This window comes from Nothobranchius furzeri, chromosome 15, assembly GCF_043380555.1.
Source record: "Nothobranchius furzeri strain GRZ-AD chromosome 15, NfurGRZ-RIMD1, whole genome shotgun sequence".
Taxonomy (NCBI): Eukaryota; Metazoa; Chordata; class Actinopteri; order Cyprinodontiformes; family Nothobranchiidae; genus Nothobranchius; species Nothobranchius furzeri.
In genome coordinates, this window is record NC_091755.1 from 26,738,562 (window position 1) to 26,759,471 (window position 20,910).

Below are 20,910 nucleotides of genomic sequence, written 5' to 3' on the forward strand. Positions count from 1 at the left end.
TGGAGAAAGGAGAAGGGCAAAATGTCCTCCGCGTCTATCGTCTAAATGATAGCTTAAAATAAGAGGGTACGTCAGACAGAGTGATCTGAAGGAAGGCTAAAACAACACAGACAGAGCTAAAGATGTTCCTCTAGGGAATGACACTGCCATTCCTTAGATCTCATTCATAATAATAACTTTCCATTACAGTCGTATCAGCTCCTGTTGTTGTCCTTTCTGCACAGGTCAGCTTTATTTGTTATCTATCAGCTTTATTGTGGTTTGATCTTCCACTGCCTGATGGCATGTTCTGTTAAACTGCACGCTAAACAGATTCTAGATCAGCTTTGACCGATTGCACATCGGCCTTCTTCCCGTCAGTAAGTATATCAGTTTGAATCAACACCTTTTACTTGAATACACATTCAACGATGATTTGATCCTTCTGAAAAAAAAACAGCATAAACCAGCATATGTTGTGTTTTGGTGCTGGTTTAGCTGGCAGACCAGCATACATTACTGGTACAGGATGCTGGTCTAGCATGCTGAACAAGCATCCAAAACACAACACAACTGTTAATTTTTTCAGCAGTGGAGATGGCAGATCTGTTTCATTTTGTGAAATAACATGAAATTATAATTTAGCTTGTTTGAGTGACTGTTATTATCCGGGAGGGGCTCGGAGTAGACCCACTGCTCCTCCACATCAAGAGGAGCCAGTGGAGGTGGCTCGGGCATCTGGTTAGGATGCCTCCTTGATGCCTCTCTGGTGAGGTCATTTTGGCACGTCCAACCAGGAGGAGACCTGAAGGAAGACCCAGGATACGCTGGAGGGACTATGTCTCTCGGCTGGCCAGGGAACGCTTTAGGATTCCCCCGGAGAAGCTGACCCAAGTGGCTGGACAGAGGGAAGTCTGGGCCATTTTGCTTAGGCTGCTGCCCCTCAACCCAACTCCAGATAAGTGGACAATAATGAATGAATGGATGGTTATTTCATTTAATTTGCAATTGGGATTAGCCATTGCCTCGCCTGTCATGGTTAAAGCGAATCCGTTTGCTACACCAGGTACGGTAATAAACGTACAAAATATTTCCTCAGAACATTGAAGAAAAATTAACTGCATCCTTCTATTCTTAATATTTAGAAGTAATTTCCTCAATCTGAACCAGGGGCGGTGTTAAGCCCGGCTCAAGCCCCGAATGTTTTATGAAAAGCCCCGGATCTGAATCGTGGAAGTAACATGCAGTACCAAAGTCCAACAGAGAGGGAGCAGCTGACAGTAGTTTGTATACAGCCTGCCTGAGCCTCCACCACTGAAGAAGAAGCCCTTCAGCAGCCGGCTTCTTCTACAGTCTCTGCCTGAAACGCATGAGTGAAGATGGACATAAGGACGTTTTTTAGACAAAAAGTACAACGACAGAACCCCAGCTTTGATGAGGCTGGTGTTGACTCAGGTTTGTGAGTCTTATTTGAAAATATTTGTTGTGCTGCTGGTTTGCCTAAAGTTAGCTGACTATCAGTTGTTGGAGAAAGAAAGGGAATATTTACAATCATCTCACACTAAACACTAACAGGAACAATACTCTGCCCTGAATATGCTTAATATGTAGCTTCAGATTAAAAATTATGTGGTACAAGACATATATGATGTTGACTAGTGCGTGTCACGTGTGTGTGTGTGTGTGTGTGTGTGTGTGTGTGTGTGTGTGTGTGCGTGCGCGCGCATGTGCGAGCGTGTGTGTGGGTTAAGCCCCGGATCTTCTTCAGTCCTAAATCTGCCCCTGATCTTAACCCTAACAAATATAAATGTTTTACTTTTTTGTGTCATTTGACTGTGGGACTGTGCTCCTGCAGCTAAACCAGACCACACAGAGAACATTTTTGTTAGAGTAAGTTTCTCACAGAATCAGCTATTTTCTGCAAAGCCACTGTGATTAAAACCCTTTGTTATTCTTGAACGTTTTCCAGTTTACTTTTTAGTAAAATGTTGATCCTTGGACATTCTGATTGGGTTTAAATGTTTACTTCAACAATAACTTTCCCACAGACACCTTTATTCAGTTTGTAATTTTTTTGTTTTCTCACCTGCTTTACCAGGCTCACTGTCTGGGACAGTGCCAGGGGCTCCAGGTGGAGACGGGGATGAGGTGGGAGGTACGGTATGTGGCTTGTCCCCCTCCTGAGGACGACTCTTGGAGGTCTCGATGCCTTTAACTCTTCTGGCATGGCGGTTCCCTTTGTAATGGGCCTCTGCCTGGCTCTGTGGAGTCACAAAAAGACAAGTTCAGGTTGAAAGTGCACACCAGTGCCAGCAGGTAGACAACAGGTGGGATTAGATTCTCTGTCACATGTGAAACCATGTCCTTATGCTAGTATGTTATTTAATCTCCTCTGAAGTCATGACGGGCAGCCAGCAGATGTCCACCAGGAAGAGATCAGAAGCAAGATGAGAACAAAAGATTCTAACAAAAGTCTGATGCTTCAATGCTATTCCATAGACAATGCTTTTGCTGTTTAGGATTCATAATCTATAGATTGGGTATTGAGGCAATTACTCCCATTTTCCATCAAACAAACACAAAAAGTGAACTAGCCTCATTATTTCTGAAATTTGACATTTAAATTATTTAAATTTAATAAAACACAAGCTACCTGATGTCACGATCCTGTTCATAACTTTAATAGACAGGATTTCTAGGTGCACTCAAGGTGTTGGGGAGATCTGTTTTGGTGGATCAAGTCTCTGTTTTTGCAGATGATGAGCTCCTGTTTGATCTCCAGTCTAGATCGTGATCTCCAGTTTGCAGCTGGGATGAGAATCAGCTCCTCTAAATCTGAAACCATGGTCTTGAATCAAAAAAGGTCGGGGATGAGGTCCTGCCTCACGTGGAGTTTAGGTATCTTGGGGGTCTTGTTCACGACTGAGGGGAATATGGAGGAGATAGTTTGGTGGGTTGGTGCTGCATCTACAGCAATGCGGGAGTTGTACCGGTCTGTTGTGGTGAAGAGAAAGCTGAGCCAGAAGGCAAAGCTCTTGATTTACTGGTCGATCTACGTTCCTACCTATGGAGACCTAAAGGAAGACACACTGGAGGGAATGTGTCTCTCGGCTGGACAGGAAACACCTTGGGATTCCCCCAGAGGAACTGGCCCAAGTGGCTGGGGAGAGGGAAGTCTGGGCCTCTCTGCTTAGGCTTCTGTCCCCGTGACCCAGCCTTGGATAAGCGGATGAAAAAGGATGGACGGCTACTTGATGGAGATCTTGTTATAGCTTGCATGGATTAATGTTTTCACTCTCTACATTTTTGTTGCTTTGTTTAAAAAAAACTAAAGTTATTCTGCATGCATGGACAGAGAGGTGCAGAGATCGTTTACGGAAGCTCATAAGGGTAATCGCTTGATGACAGGCTAGGTTCTGTCTAACATGTTTTTCCAGACAGTCAATGTCAGAAGATTATGTGGACAGTCTGTCTTTAGCTCCCCATGTTCCTACCAAAGAGGTATGCAGAGCCAGGGTCAACATGGTGGATGGGTTAAGGGGTTGCCATGCAGAACTCTGACTTTGCAGTTGAGAGATCAGAAAGCAGGTTCACACTAAGACAAAAGACAACTTGTGCAAACCTCATTTGTTTTTCCTGCTGCACTTGACTCCATCATATGTCAAACCAAACTAAGACGATATTGATTCGTTGAAAAGGCTGGATCATGGGAGAGACTTTGTCCTGATGAGCAGCTGACAGCTGTCGTGGGAGCTGAAAGACTTGGACGCTTTGACTGACTGACAGCTACGACATCACGCTGATCACGGGCTCAAGAGTGGAGATTGCCTGGCTTGGCGAAGCAGGCAGGGGGCTGATGGGTAATGTCAGTGAGACCTGTTGTTTGACTTGGCTTTAGGTGAGTGTGTGGTCGCATCTAGGACAAGACTTAACATGATGAGACTTTAAAGGCACTGCAGCTAGCTGAAGGGTCACCTGTTTCATATAAATTATGATGAGAACTGTCCCCTGCCAAAGGGGGTTTAAGGAAGTGCTCCAGTAAAGCCCAGAGATTAGGGTGAAGTGAGATCTTTGCAGTGAAGCAGGGAGTGCTGGGAGATAAAAAAAAGTGTGGTAGCGCATAGCAAAGCGGCCACATATGTACTCATAACCTCTCCCATCAAGTCAAAGGGATCAACTGGCAAACATCCAAGTGTGAGAAAACTGGTGAAGAGATAAAAAGGCATGGAAGCTTATAAAGAGATTATACCCAGATGTATGAGGGCCGAACTCTCCGAAAGACGAAACAGATTAGAGTCTGCAATGCTTCAACTCATTCAATTTACGATACATAGAGAACAACAGTCGCAATTTTAAGACGAAAAATGTAACAACAAAGAAACGCAAAACAACAAATATGCAAGGAGACGAACAAGAGTATTGGCAATAGTGCAAGGACTAAATAAGAGATGTATATTATCCTGTTCCTGCTGCAGCGGCTGTGACGTCAGCCCCCACTGAGACTATGATGTCATTATTGCAGCATGCCACCAAGGTTATTCAGCATAACTCAGCATTTAGCACCTCACACCACCACCCCCAACACCGAGACACAAACCCTCCCCCTCTGTCCACTGCTCCCGTCCTTTCTCCCCGAGACCCCCCTCTTTCTGTTTCCCAAGATGCATTGGGGCTGTCAGCGCCAGACACTAATCCATGCCCTTGACAAATGCATCTTACAATAAGTGGTGGCAGGCAACTTTAGGCAGTTCAACACTGTAAACAATGCAGATAAATAATGAGACTGGGGGAAAGATGGAGAGAAGGAAAAGATGATTCTCAAAGATGAAATATGAGGATGGAGGGGAAAAAAGGAAAGTTTGGAGAAAAGAGCAAATGAAAAGAGATAAAGTTATATGCAAAATGAAATGAGTGGGAAAAGATTTTGTGATTTTTTTTTAAAGACAAATGGTATGTTTATTTTATATCTAACTAACCAAAGTTTCAGAAAAAGAGCAAAAGGAATGTCAACATTAACGCTGATTTAATAAATGAGCAAGAACACATTAAATGAAATTATCATCTTTAAATAGACATTTTGGATAGGGAGTTATTATATAAGATGGTGCTGCAGCAAGTCTTTTATTCTTTTGTACTCTGTAAAGTGACGGTCACTCTTGATGCAATCCTGCACACAATCTGGATTATCATTTAGGGCTGAAAGTGTAAAATGAACAATAAATCTTTAAAACCTAGATCTTTGTCTAGAGCAAGGCAGGTCTTCCTGTGTGAGCATGAGGGAGGGAGTGTGTGACTGTGTTTGTGTATGACTGTATATTTCAGGTGAGGCCTTTGACTCCTCTCCTCTCCTGGGACTTATTTTGCTGCTATACATCTTCGCCTCCCCTCCCCCTGCCACACCTGGTGTGGAGTGCGGTACCTTGGTCTGCCTGAGTGTTTGCAGCTCCTGAGTCAGGGGGTTTAAGATTTTTGGCATCTGTCTGATTAATCCCGGTGGCTGCCTGGTGGGATCTGAGTCCCTGGGCTCTGTTGAGTCCCCGGCTGGGCTGGTCGCCCCTGGGTCCCGGGTCGCTGGGTTCCAGGCTCGGCCGGCTTGGGGGTGGGAGGCTGCGGGCGGGCCTGTAGGCTTGCCACTGTTGGTTGTGGCCCCCTGGGGCAATCCTCTGTGCCTCTCGAGGGGGGCTGGGGCTTTTCTGGTTGCAGTCTCCTTGGTGTCCCTGTGCTCTGGGGCAGCTCCTGGATCTCTGGGACTTGGAGCTCCTTCCATCTCCTACACATCTTTGGGGAGCAGATCTGTGGCCCCTCACACTCTCTATTGGATGCTCCTATAAAGAAACTTTACATACACAAGCACGTGTACACACACAGGTGCTCACATCGTGTTCTCATAAGTATGGACTTGGGCACGTTCAACACATGTCTTAAGGCTGTGGTTGGCACTAAATGCACTATGATTTATTATCATCATTGTTCAGTTAAACAATGTTGATTTCAGGGTTAGGGTTAGCGATAGCTTGCTCCTGTAGTAATGTTGTGTGTCCCTTTTCTTTTTTTGTTCTCCCTCTACAGGTCTAGAAGCAGACTGTTGTTCATCATTGATTGCTTATTTTTGTGGACCCCCCCCCCCCCCCCCACCTCCTTTTGTATCTTCCTTCCTCTTTCACCTCTGTCTCCGTGTCTGGTCAGAATTACAAGCATTCAAAAAGACAATAAGAATAAAGTTTCAAGTATCAGGCGTGACATTAAGAGCAGCAGCTTTGAAGCTCCACCTGAGAGTAAGTCTGTAAGGCTTGTCACCAGCATTCAGACATTTATTCTGTTTGATTCACAGCCAGACAGGACACAAAATAAATAAATAAATATAAAGCATCAGAACAAAAGAATCCAATACTTGATCACTGGCTGTGAGTCTCAACAGTTTTTTATATATTTAATCATGACTGATTCCTGTTTGCTGTGAGAATACAAAGAACAGAAAAAACCCTAAAAGAGAAGATTACAGCCCTGCTGCATAACCACATAGAAACCATGATTGTAGAGCTGCAGCTTACATATATATAGAACTGGTCCACTCCTTATGGATGGTTGAGCCAGAGCTGCCAGTGAGGGGAAAGTCCCACCAAAATTATACTTTGCACACTTGACATTTAGCACAGATGTTATCTCATGACTTCTCTACACAAGTAGAAGTTTTGGCATCACAACTAACGCAATACTTCTGCTTCTACTTTAATTCATTTGTCATTTGTGTAAGTATGTTGGAAACAAGTTTTATGGGTGTTTGTGTGTAGTTGTGAGGTTCAACTTTAAACGTATAAATGCTCTCTGGAAACTTTAAGTGGACTTGTTTATGTTAGGTGTTTATGTATGCTTGAAATCTTGGTCAAACATCTTATAACATGTTATTGTTTATGCAGTTGTGCTTTCAGATGCAATAGTTGTGTGTGTGTGTGTGTGTGTGCGTGCGTGCGTGCGTGCGTGTGCGTGTGCGTGTGCGTGTGTGTGTGTGTGTGTGTGTGTGTGTGAGTGTGTCTGCTCTGTCTTCTCGATCCCCAGTGAGTCGTGAAGGATGGCTGCTTATACTGAGCCAGGATTCTCTGGAGGTTTCTTCCTGTTAAAAGAGAGTTTTCCTCTCCACTGTCGCTTTATGCTTGCTTGGTATGAGGATTGCTGTAAAGTCACTGACACTAGTCAGTGACTTGATGCAGTTTGCTGGGTTCCTTATATAGGAAACTTTATTTCTGACTGGCTTAATGAACTGACCTGAATTTGAATTTTTATTATGTGAAGTGCCTTGAGACGACTCTTGTCGTGATTTGGCGCTATATAAATAAACTTGAATTGAATTGAATTAGTTGTTACCTCCACTGACTCTAAACTGGTGAAATGAATTAGAGTGATGTCATTCCAGTGGCATCTTTAGTGTCTTGTGTCCTGTGCGCCCTCATCTGTCTTTAACATTGTTTTCGTCTATTCCAGGTCAGGACTTTTATTTGGTCATCAGATTACATTTGTATCGTTTTTATTCTGTTATAAACGACTGAACAAATCATTGTTGAGGGATTTCATTTGGTTGCAAATTCATTTGTGAACACTTTTCTGCTATATGACCCAGTTTAGTTTGAGCATCAACCACCTGACAGATGATATGTGGGGTACTTTAGGGCACCTCAGACACTTTAATCTGCCTGGTTTATGGAAAACAAGACTAAAGAATTTGGCGTGTGTCATAATTCACGCCAATAAGGTAGAATTTCAACCAATAGACCATTAAGATACGCGTGCTGGTAAACCGTCTTCACCTTGGTCTGGCTGGTTTAAAGGACATCGTTCCAGACGTTTTCTGGCTTAATCAAATGCAACTTTGCAAACCTAAGCTGTGATGCCATGTCCTTTTTGGATATAAGAGTCTTTTTCCTGGCGACTTTTCTGAACTACCATGCTCTTTGACAATTGACATGCTAACCGAGGCCAGTGGTGTCTCAGATGTAGTTCTTGGATTTCACAGCTCCTCTTAGAGCAGTCTGACTTTGGGGTGAACATGTCAGGATGTCCACTTCTCTGAAAACAGGGGACTGTGTTGTTTCCTCCTGCAGATGATGGCTCTCACCAATGGAATCCAGATTACTTGAACCAACTGGCAGCTGCAGTTGCTTTACTAAGCTCACACACAAGTTAGGAAACTTGATCCTGACAAAAACTTAATCAGTGTCTTGAATTAGCTGCACTTATAAAATAAAGATGCATAACTTTAAACACACATTATCTGCTTTTTAAATGTGTTTTTGATAAAAGGGTAATCTTTCATACCATCCACTGTATTATGGTCAATAGTGTGATGTGCTATTAACAGCATATTTACTTTCTATAGTGATTGAACATGTGTCATTGTGCGTGTTAAACTTTGCGGCACACAATGAAATTGTTCTTTCTGTTCCTCTAACCTCTGAGTTGAAGCGGATCTGGCAGACGTTGCAGGAGATGACCGGCCGCTTGGTCTTCACTAGAGGAACTCCGAAGGTGTGGTTGATCACAGCCTTCTGCACCGGGTCCATCTGGGGGAGAAGAAGAAAGAGAGAGAGAAAAGCTAAAAATATGAGTTGTAATTCGTTTTTCCAGAGGTCTGAGCTACCAAAATCAACGAATGAGTCTGAGTCTTCTCTGATCCTGACCAGGTTACAGCACCACACGGCCCTCAGCAGTAACAGTTTCAGCTGGGATGTCAGTCATCAGCATGTTGTATAAATTTAACTAACTCACTTAGCAGCACCTCCAGCGTGTCAGCATCTAATCCCTCCACACAAATGTGTCCCGTACACAAAATGCCATGCTCGCATTGATCTTAAAGGGCTCCGTTCCAATTATTTATCTGGGTCTGAAGCTGAATTTATCCAGCAATTACTGTTAGTTGACCTTAGCATTAGTCTGGAGTCTGTGTCCGGTGCTGTTTGTCACCACAGACAACCGCCTGGAACATGCCTGCAGCCAAAGCAAGTATAAGTGTCTGCAAAAACAATACAAATAAACCAAACTTGTGGCCTGAAAACTGCTTTGATGCTCTGACTTCATCAGGGTTACACGAGGATGAATATTCCTGTGTTTTCCAAGTGTCCGACAAACTGACTTGATTTGGTACATTACCGTGTTTCATTTGGATCATCGCCAACTTTTCCCCAAAGTCATTTCACACCCTGAGTCCCAGCTATTGTACAAATGGCTCAATCACCAGAGGAGCCACGGAAAAATAAGGAATATTCTGATAAGTCAAACACAAACAGCTTAAAAATGTCCACAGAGCTTTCAGCTTCCTAAAATAAATGATGATATGGAAAGAAGCCAAAAGAAATTTTGCCGGGAAGCATGAGAGTACAGAAACACACCATCTGGAGCTGCAAATGAGTGAAGGAGTGGGAAAGGAAGATTAATTGAAAAAGATATAAAAGTGAAGAGGAGAAAGCTGGGAAAGAGCCCAGATTGCACATAGAGGGAGGAAGAGACTCTCCGGACATCGTCACAGTCTTATCTCATTTGGTTCTTGGTGCCATTCGACACACAAATCTCTCCTTGTCTCCGTAGAAATGTTCTAAAATAGGCTCTGCAGCAAAGATGGTTGGAAAAGAACCGTTAACTGTCTGAAAATCTTCACAAAAAAGCAGCATGAGACTTGAACATAAGAACTGAAACAAGCCAGCCATTTATACCAACAATCATCTCGTTAATAATTTCTTACAATTCTGTCAGATCTTGCTTGGGCTACATGTTTTGAATGCCATAGTGTGACCCTTTAACCCCCGTCTGCGACGGGAGTTAAGCATAAGTTCAAAGAGGCGTGGCGTAGAGTTAATGTTACACATGAATCACAGGGTTTCTCCCAGTCCAGCCAGCATGTTAGGGTGTGTGTGTGTATGTGTGTATGTGTGTGTGTGTGTGTGTGTTTATCAGCTGCAACCCCTCCACCCAGTTCAGTTGTTAGAAAACACAGCTGCCAACAAGCCCTTGGAAGGCAGCACACTTCACATCGTACCCAGAAACATGTGCTCGTGAAATGAGAGCGGAGCAGAATGATGTCATTTCTGAGGGATTTTCCAAAACCCATTTACACATCATTTTTCAGAAATCCAGAAAACAGTATTAAAATTCCGAGTTCTGTTGACAAATCACTCATTGTTGTTGCTCGGCCAAAGGCCGACTCACATCACTGGCAAAGTCAACATCAACTGATGAGTTTAAATCCAAACTACTCCAAAATTATTCATGCATCTCTAAGCTACTCTGGTGTTAATTTGCTTTGACTTTGCTCCAACCTCATCCTGTTTTTCATTTTTTCTTACAATTTATTTCTCTTTTTCAAGCACATTGGTTCAACTCAGTGAACTTAAAAAAATAACTTGTTCTCTGGAAGAACAAAAACCTTTTAAATCACACAATCTGCTAAATATCTGAGACAAATTAAATTTCTCAAAAATAACTATTTCACATACTCACCTTCTTCTCATCTGTGTCAGCTGGAGCTTGAAGCTGCATCTGCCCTCCTGTTTGTGAACCGCTGGCCAAGCTTAATGTTTGTGTCTCTGGATGTGTGAGACTAATGTGCGGTGCACCTTCCTCACTCATTCAGCCAACTGCTGGGTTGTCCAACTAGATGCAGACACGCTCTCACAACAACAAACAGGGCTTGTGCCTAGTGATGCATTTCCAGCCAACCTTTTCAGCACATATTCTACAACTAAGAAAGGTTCCTTTCTGTGTCTTTCCTTTCAACACATGACTCATCAAGTGTGTCTTCTATTCAGCCTCCTCTTCCTAAGCCTCTCAAAAGCTTTTCCTTACTTTGCCTCACGCTTCACTCTATTTCCCTCCCTCTGCCTTCCAGTTTCCTCCTCCCCTTTTGAGCTCCGTATCTCTTGCTCTCTCCCATTTTCTTCATGCATGCTCGATCTGTCCAGATGCAGTGTCCAAATGTCCTTCTGTTTGAATCCAGTGCTTCCTCCATAAAATGTCATCAGCAGCTACTGGAAGCCTTTCTCTGCTTATCACTTCCAACACGCAATTGTGAATAAAATGTTGAATGTATGAGCTAAAGGAAAGCTGCGTGCTGTAAGATGGGTAGAAAACATCTGTTCTTAAATTATGCAAAGAATATGCTATTTCTTCTTTTTCTTTGAGTCCTTAATCACTCAGTATGCGTATTCTGAATTGGTACAAAGTAGATTAGTACATATTCAGGAAAACTCAGCAGTTTTTGGCTCACAAAAGGATCCATTATTTTCTGAATTTAAAAGTGGGATGTAGATAATCATGAGAAAACAACTTCCCTTTGACCCATTTTTAAGTCTTTTCTATTTTTATTTAAGCATTTAGTCACATGATTCTGTAATTTAGTTTTCAATACCTTTTTGCCTTTTTGCTTTCACTTTGAAGGTGTGGGATACTCGTTTAATCAGTACATTTGCAGTTCTAGTGAATTAATGCCTTGCAAGTCGTACTTAGGGGATAAAAGCTCAGGTGCACCTGTTTCAGGAACTAGCAGAACGTCACATCAAAGGAGAGCTTAACTCATTAACTATCATTGATGACAAATGTTGTCATTATAAATCCAATCGTTCTATGCCAATGACGACTAAAGTTATCATTTGCATTTATTTACTGTGTGGGCATCAGAACAAGCCCCTGCACCGTGAGAACAAACATCCCAGCTCTAAAGCCAACCTTCATCCACGTACGTCACACGTCACGTGATCAGGAAGCAGATAATCCATGTGTTAGGAGATCATTTTGGGCCGCTGCTGTAAAAAAAAGGTGAGGCGCAAACCAGAAAAGCTTCTGCCGATCACAATTCGACAACAGATTATGAAAGAACGGATAACGCTCGAAACACGCGGATTCTTCCTGGTGTAAGAGGTGAGTCTTCCCATTTGTTTTGTTAGTTTTGGCGTTAACATCATCCTAGCGAACAACATTCTGTGACTCTTGATATGAACATGAAAACGATGAGAAACGCGGGCAGTGAAGGGTTTTACTGGTCAGGAAACAGCTGGCAGTGAATGAGCTAACATGCCAGGTTTTGGAGCCTTATTTCCTGTTATTTGGACGACTCACCTCTGATTAGCTAACTGCAACGTGACTCTACCACTGTCTCTGTTTACTTTACAAAATTCATGTTTTATCTCCACAAATAGCACAAGCCTGGAGAAGTCCTGCTGTTTGGTGGAGTTGCTAATGATAACGGCTATCTTCTACCTGCTGAGACGTTCTCTGCTGATTCCTGGATGTTAAACCAACAACAGCCTTCCCTGTCGTGAGTCAAGATGGTTGAGTCCATGAACGTTAAGTGGCAGTGTGACATAGATCTGTCAGGATTTTCTAATCCTAGAGTTTCTATCAGAAGCTAATGCAGAAGATAGGTGTAGAAAACAACTTTCATGTTCAGTTTGCATGAAAAACTCAGAGTGACAGATTATAATCAAAAATAATCGTTTAAAAAAATGTTCCACATCACCATAACTTTAATACTCACTCCAGCTTTTTATCCAATATATAGTTATATATAAGTACTCTCAGGCTTGCCTCCTGTTGTTTTTCCTGCTGTCTTCATGTGTTCCTGCGGTTGTTTTATCCAACGTTCTATCAAAGCAACATTTTACATGCTGAGTGTCAAGTGGAGAGACATGATCCTGTTTTGAAGGTCTTCAGTAAGACCAGCTATGGATGTGAACCCACAATCTTCCAGTTATAGGGCAGATATTCATACCACTGGACCACTGAGCTGGCTAACATGCACACAATCAAAAGTTATTTTAACCCGTTATTTCTACAGTCAAAATCCTGATAGTTTATGTTGAAGTTCATCTACATACAGTGAAAGTATTACAAAAATGCCAGAGAACTTGCATCACACAGTCCCTCCCACAAAAATCACTCCACACGCATTAAAACATACAAACAGATAAGCGCCTCCTGCTAATCGTTTTCATCTGGGAAGAAATGAATCAGTGAGCTGCTTCTTCTTTTTGAAAACACGTATGTGTTGTTTTTTAAGGAGTCTTCTCACATTCGACTCTGAGTTTAATCAGGCTCAGATTTTCTAACAGTGGCTCAGAAAGCAGGAAGACTCATAGACTAGCAAACACAGAGTCCAGAGACTTTAAGTCTTTGGGGGAAAACTTTATACAATAACCCAAGTCTTTCAATTTGTGACAAAAATGAATGGAATTTGGAAGGAAACAAATATTGTAACAATGCACTTGTTCATCATAATGAAAGGATGAATGCGTTTTGTATCTAAACTGGGAGTGATTCAGCAACCGAGGACTTCATCTCTCACGAGGCTACATGAGGAGCTAAACAAACTCTAATCTGAGTGGGTCCTTGTGGTTGCATACTGTAGGTGTCAGAAAGTTCACTCATCACCGTGTCTGTGCAGGCACACTGAGCAAGGTGAGAGAGAACCCCCATTAGAGGACAATCAAAGCTCTATACAGCTTCGAGAAATGCCATTTCTCTCTTCAGTTCTGGGGCTGCTAACCCTCAGTGCGGAGCAGACTCTCATTATGTCTGCACAAACTCAGCAAAGATCAATTATTTAAAGAGAATGAAAGAATAACCAGCTGTCTGTCGTGTGCAGGAACAATTCTCAGAGCTGCAGAGTCTTGACTGAGTCCAGAGAAGAACCAGAATACGTGTAAAGAAAGCCACAGGCGCTCACTCCCTTCAGTCTTCCTGGATACATGTACTCATCGACGCAACACTAAATGAAACATAAAAGTCTCAGGGAAGGCTGCAGGCTCGTGACTCCCTCCACAGCAAAACATGAAGATGCTAACTGCAGCAACTTAAGTAGATCCAATTTTCAGCTTTTTTGTCACAGAACATGATGTCAGTTCTGTGTGATGCACTTCAGGCGATAAATGCTTTTCTCTACGCTTAAATCAAACGCAGTAGTATCAGAGAGCATGAGTGTTGTTTCTACTTGTTCTTAAAAAGCTCAGTCATGTTAAAAGCTGCATAATGAAACTCCTCCAAACCTCTCCTATGGCCCCATCTCCTGGCCATGAACCTGAAAAGCACCACCTGCTTCTCAGCTGCAACACCCCTTAACGTTCAAAGTCCCTGTGGACCTTCACAGGAAGCTGATGCTCTAAAGAGGAGGATGAGGAGCCGAGAGGAATTAGAAGAAGAGGAAAAGCAAGTGAGGTGTCCCAGGAGACGGATGCAGAGGCAACACGATGAAATAAAAATGAAGGATTGAAGGGGCTTGTAGAGAAAGGCGGGTGCTAATGTTTTTGCCTGTGTGTGTTTATCTGTTAGCAAATAAATCTCAGGAAGACAACTTTCAGAAAGTTATTATTTGATGTTTCTGAGTCAATCAAATTCAATATGGCCATCATAGTTAATAAAGCTGAAAAAAATACAAAAATGGCTGTCACTCAATCAGTTCCAGGTGTTAATCTACATTTCCATGTGGTAACAGCTAAGAGTCACAGAAAATACTCAGATAATGCTGGATTTTGTGGGAATTAAATGTAGAGGATGTGTACGCCTTCAATTAACAGCCCCTTAAATCCACTGCCAGATATTTAAAGTTTACTCCATTTTGCGCACTGATGAAAACATGCTCGATGCACGGCTCTGACCTACATGAAGCTTCAGTTAGTTCACTGATCTCACACACTGCTGAAAGGAAAAGCATTTATCATCAGAGTCTAAACGAGCAGCAACACATTCTGCTGAGCTGGTGAGATGATAAATGTCTCTACGGTCTCATCTAAATGATGTTAGTTAGAGCTGAGGGAAGATCTCTCTCTGCTATACCTTAAAATAAATACATCAAACAAAGTGTTGTGTTTGAAGTGCACAGCGATGAGGATAGCCTCAGAGCTGCTCTTTAATTACCAGTGTTTGATTTAAGGAATGGGATAGAGTGTGTACATGAGAAACTGCAGTCTGGGAATGCACAGCTTTTTCTAAATATATAGACCTGTCATAATACACAGATGCAGCAATAAAACTCTAATATATAAAGGCATGCTTCACTACAAACTAATGCACCTAAAACCAGACATCACACACAATCAATAATTGCACTTTACATAAAAGCATCACACAGCACAACCTGCAAAACACAACATTTGCATAAATCTAGGAGGCTCTTTTGTTCTTCTTTCTGCGGCGGAAAACTTACAGCACTGCAGCTCTGCGTCTGTGCGTGCGTAAATGTGTGTGTTCTTGTACTTACTACCTACCGAGGACCATTTCCACTATTTCCTTAAAAAGTGAGGACATTTTTTTTTGGTCCTCACCTTTTTTAAAAAATAGCTTACCCGTTGGTTTTAGAGCTGAGGTGTGAATTGAGTTTTAGTTAGGGTTAGGTGTGGGTTGGGCATAACACAGTCACAAAAATGGGTGGAAGTCAAGGGATGGTCCTCACTATGATAGAAATACAAACGTGTGTGTGTGTGTGTGTGTGTGTGTGTGTGTGTGTGTGTGTGTGTGTGTGTGTGTGTGTGTGTGTGTGTGTGTGTGTGTGTGTGTTTTCATGCATGCATGCATACGTACGTGCATGAGTGTGTGTATTGGGTCTTACAGTATTGAAGTTGTGGAAGAGGCTCATGCTGTGTGGAGGCGGGGGAGTTTCCATGGGGAACTGCAGGAAGGGCTTCATGTCCAGGTGAGGCTGGATCATCGTTGGGGTTCGCAGGAACGTCGGCACTGCTGCCCCGCCCCGATTAATTCCTCCTAAACATAGAACCACAGATTCACAAAGACTTTTATTACAATGCGTTTTTTACTGCACGGTTTTGATTCTGTTGGTATTGGGGTGGGTTGAAGTCTGCAGAACTAAAATCGGACCTTTTTTTTATCTAGAAGCAGGAATGTCAATTAAAAGAAAAAACGGGGAATTCATGTTGTCCAGCCACCCTGCTGTCTCTTCTCTTCTTTATCTCAGGGAGACTTCTGCAGCTTGACGATAATGAGTTTCATCTCAGCATTATTGTTGTGCTCAACTGCTGGATCACTTTCTTGTGATCAGTTAGGACACAAACGAATCACAGTCTCTGACTCAGTGCAGCTGCATCCTGCTTTTGATTCTGTCCCATCCAGTTTTTACCAAAGCTTAAAAACAAAAAGATTAGAATCATGAAGTCAGGATGCACCACATGCAGGAAGGTGAAAACTCACAGTATTAGAAGTGAGCTGAAAACACATGAAGCTGTCTTGACTCTATACTCAGCTGCACTCTCCTCATCGTTGCTCCCATCGGCCTTCTTGTTCTCCTTATCCCCCCATAGTCTCCTCTCTAACCTCTGTCAGGGATGATAGTGATGGAGCCCACACAGCAAAACTCCATCTCAGCAAGCTCTTGGATTAAGCCTCTTAATATCCAAAACTGGATTTCCGTGGCTTTTAAATTCCCCCGAGACTTAAAGCTTTCGCTGCACTCTTTTTTTAGGATAGCTGTAAGCTCTTCTTCTGCTCTGTCACTTGCCATCAATTGCTCCGCTTCCCACTGCAGCGCCGCTTCTACCTGCCTCCAGACAGTCACGTGTGAGCATCAGGTGACACCTTTGCACTTTTTCATCAAGCTTAACGTCAAGGAGGAATAATCAGGCAGCGTAATGAGACGGCTGCACGGTTGAATGTGTTGTCTCTAGAGTCTGAATGAGAGAGTGTTGAGGGGAAAGGGATAGAGAGATTGACAGAGTGAGATGAAAATGCTGCCTCAGCTGCTGCCTTCTGCTGCTCATCTGTTGGCCTCAAGGTGAAAAGGACTACATCATTACCCCTAGTTAGACACGGATGACTCCTCGTCTCGGCAAACAGAAAAGATTCAGAGGCTAACACACGTACGATTCAGTAATTGAGTAAAACTTCCACCTTGTGCATTGTTGCCCTTCATCTCTATAAAAAATGTATTTTTAACTTTAAATAAGTAAAAGTAAAATGTGTTTGTGTGTTTTTAAATGCCACTTTTTTGCAAATTTAGATGATCTGAGCTCCCCTTGCAAGGTCCTCTACTCTGTCCCCCTCTTCTACCTCCATGAATGATGACGGCAGCTCTAACTCTGAGGCTGTGCCACTAAAAACATGAATATAAATTGCTGCTAGAGTGCCTTTATGATGACACCCTGCCATGTCCTGATGTATGGCCTTCGTTTGGCTCTGTGCGGAGGCACATGTCTTGAAAGGAGTGACACTTTGTTAGCTGAATTTGCACAGTAGTGATGTTTGCAACTCCCCAGTGAGTCTGCACTTGAGCACAGAGAAAAGCTACTGGCAGTGGGTCAGGCAGAGTCTGGCAGGCAGCGAGAACGTCTGTCTGGAGAACAGGACGCGTCTCTACAGCAGCGGGAGGGACAGGAATTTGAGGAAGTAACCAGACAGGAGAGGAGCAGATGCTCTCTGAGTGAAAACAGTCTGTCCCATCAGGGACACGTGTGTGTGTGTGCGTGTGTGATAAATTATACTTTGGCTACAGCATATAACTACCCCATCATTAATTTAATTTCTCTTTTGGGATCTTAAGTTTTAAATCAAACAAATAACTGTGTGGTGCAGAAGGCTGATTGAGTGACCACCCGTCCAATTTTTTCACATCATTTGTGTTGTGTGTAAACAAGTTTACGCTCACATGGCTTTATTGTGCTCAAAGGATTATTTCAGTTACTGATCCAAATCATATAAAATAGCAGCAGAAATCAGACACATTTAATTCCTGAGACCTTCTTCTGAATAACAGGATTAGTACGTTCCTAACAAATAAAAAAAACTGCTCTATTAAATGGGGAATCAAAGTGCCAGTTCTTTTATATTATAGTTTTATAGCTATTTACAATATATATAATTGTTTTAACATTACTCAACAAATAGTTTTCTGAAAAATGTTAAGTGTCTGGCATTAAAGGGTTAATTTGATCATGTGTACACAATAAACATATACTGAGTAGACTTTTTGATTAATCAATAACAATTTTTGATCACTTTTGAGAAATTAATAGAAAACCTGTGCTTTCTTTTCTTATTTTAATGGCGAAAGTTATTAAACCGTTACAAATCATTGAATGCATTTTGTCCTCACGGGCTCCCATAGAAAGAAACATGGTGTCGAATATGGTGCCACCCAGAGACTTAGGGTGTTTCTGAATGCCAAAGAACCTTGCCTTGATGTCTTGGTCCCGCACCAGTTGCCTCGGAGACATGTCATCAAGAACTGCCAAGGTGTGTTCCAATGTTCATGTTCTACCGAGGCGTCCGTACTCCATTTGCTAGAAGTTTAGCTAGCTGAGCAAGGATACACAGGAGATTTCAAATAGCCTAGCCTAAGTCAAAAATTTCCCAGAATACACCACGGTATTTTCTTTTTCTTCCCGTGTCCTGTCTGGCTGTGAAGCAAATAGAGTTAATGTCTGAATGCTGGTGATAAGCCTTACAGATTTACTCTCAGGTGAAACATCAAAGCTTCTGCTTTAAAGTCACCCCAATACTTAAAACTTTATTGTAATTGTTATTTCAATTCTTTGTAATTCCGGCCAGACACGGAGACAGGGGTGAAAGAGAAAGGAAGACAAGGGGGAAGGGGGTCCACAAAAATAAATTAATTTCAATTCAAAAATACTTTATTAATCCCAGAGGGAAATTTGAGTTTCAGTACACACAATTCTGAGATCAGACACACATACATAGACACATGACAAGAATTGGTGACTGTGGTCATTCGCAACCCGAGTCGCGCAACCGTAATAGATCAAGAGGGTTTATATGAGGATTGAGTCAGGGGGAGGGAAAAAAAGACACTTCAGAGTTACCCTCCACAGAGAGGGCAGCTTTGCTATGCAAAAAACACTTCAGACAGATATGCACACAGACTTCAGATATTACACAACATAAGTGCCCACTAGGTGGGGAGGTAGGGTTGGGATTCTCCTCACTTCAGTGCCTGCAGCCGCATGGAGCAGCGCTCATCACCTCCGTTTGGACAGGGGAGGGAGATAGGGCACATTGAATCCTAGATACGGTTCTACGGCCTTCACCGGTCACAGTCCCGCCCAGGCTGGGATAGGGAGAAAGAGTTTCCATAGTGACGGCAGCATTCCACATTTCTTCTGAGGGGGGAGTCTTCACTTCAGCCTCACAGGCTCCAAGGACACCAGATTTAGATAAGAATTGTTTTGGGGACAGACAGAGATCAGTTCCTCTCTGCCTTACTGTTATGTTGGTCTTCAACCCCTCTAGATCCAATAATGGCGTAATTAATCTATCCCAATCCGTGCTGATCTGTCAACTCGCTCCTTGATGGAATCCACCTTCTGTGCCAGAGCATGCAGCTCAGCCAAAGTTCCAAGCTTATGAATCATCTCGAAAATTATATGAGTTTGTGCATTCACAGGGCAATAGATTCCATCCCTGAGCTCTGGGATTGAGCCAATATTCCTCGAAAGCTCATTAATTTTCCGGTAAGCCAGGTAATCGTTCAGGCCAAACAGCAGGAATCCCGACACCAAAATGACGAATATCCAAACATCTTCACAATCCTCTACAGACAGTTGAGAGTGGCATATCAAGTTCCACTGTTTCCAGGAGTCCATGATATACCCAGCTGGCTCTGTCCCAGAGGGGCATCTGGGAGCCCCTTCTCCCATTCTCATCATTGAAAAAATTTTGTCAATCGCATTGAGAGACCAACTGACCAGATCCATTTTTAATAATTTCCAGTTTCCAGAAAAAATGCAGAAATCACAGTGCACACAAGACAGGACAAAGAGCCTTGGCATGAGGAGGGAGGGAGAGGAGAAAAAGAGTGTTTGTACTCTCCAAGAGCCGGAAGAATAATCAATGATGAACAAGAGTCTGCTTCTAGACCTGCAGAAAGAGAAAAACAACGCACAACAATACAACAGGAGCAAGCTATCAATGTGTCAACCTGATGAGGAAATATAAAATCTACATTGTTTTACTGAACAATCACACAATAATAACTCACAGTGCACTTAGTGCTATCCACAGCCTTAAGACGTGTTGAAAATGCCCAAATCCATACTTATGAGAGCACCATGTGAGCACCTGTGTGTGTACACACGCTTGTATATGTAAGGTTTATCTATAGGAGCGTTCAATAGAGAATATGAGGGGCCACAGATCTGCCCCCAAAGATGTGTAGGAGATGGAAGGAGCTCCAAGTCCCAGAGATCCAAGAGAAGTATTTTCAAAAGGATGGCGGATCAGGAGCCAGCAGCTACTTCGGAGGCAAATTTCAAGTTTAAATGTAAGTCAACTAATTGTAGCTATTGGGTTGATATCTGAAATGTATTTTATATCCAAAGCAGTTAGCTATGGTTGGTTATGTGCCAGTAGTTGCAGCTTCGGTGGCTAGCCGGTAGTAACTCGCTTACATATTTAATTTGTAAAATACACTATTTTAACTCATTCACTGCCATTGACGACTAAAGTTGTCATTTTAAATCCAACCGTTCACTGCCAATGACTATTAATGTTGTCATTTGCATCTTTTAACTGAGCGGGCATCAGAACGAGCCCCGCACCGAGAGAACAAACATCTCAGCTCTAAAGTCGATCTTCATCCGCATACGTTACACGTCACGTGATCAGGAAGCAGAAAATTAATGTGTTAGGAGATCGTTTTGGGCCGCTGCTGTAAAAAAGTGAGGCACGAACCAGAAAAGCTTCTGCCGATCACAATTTAACAACGGATTATGAAAGAACAGATAAAGAACAGATAAAGCTCGAAACGCGCATATTCTTCCTGATGTAAGAGGTGAGTCTACTCTTTTTTTTTTGGTAGTTTTGGTGTTGACATCATCCTAGCGCACAAACTTCTGTGACTCTTAAAAAAACAGTAAAAACAGTGAGAAATGCTGGCAGCGAAGGGCTTTGCCAATCAGGAAATGGCTGGCAGCGAATGAGTTAAAAGTAAAA

The 20,910-nt window shown here is 42.6% G+C and overlaps 1 protein-coding gene across 3 annotated transcripts in view; it reads right to left on the reverse strand.

Moving 5' to 3' along the window:
- znf385a (zinc finger protein 385A) overlaps positions 1–20,910 on the reverse strand; it is a 78,310-nt gene that overhangs the window by 9,705 nt on the left and 47,695 nt on the right. For 2 of the 3 annotated variants that reach the window (XM_054745905.2, XM_015967861.3), the window contains exons 2-4: positions 15,563–15,714; positions 8,424–8,534; positions 2,066–2,240 (exon numbers count right to left, since the gene is read on the reverse strand). In XM_054745905.2, the coding sequence (XP_054601880.2) occupies positions 2,066–2,240; positions 8,424–8,534; positions 15,563–15,714 (438 nt within the window). Of the gene's footprint in view, positions 1–2,065; positions 2,241–8,423; positions 8,535–10,464; positions 10,778–15,562; positions 15,715–20,910 lie in introns of those variants that run through there. The other variant, XM_015967862.3, reaches the window with a different exon arrangement.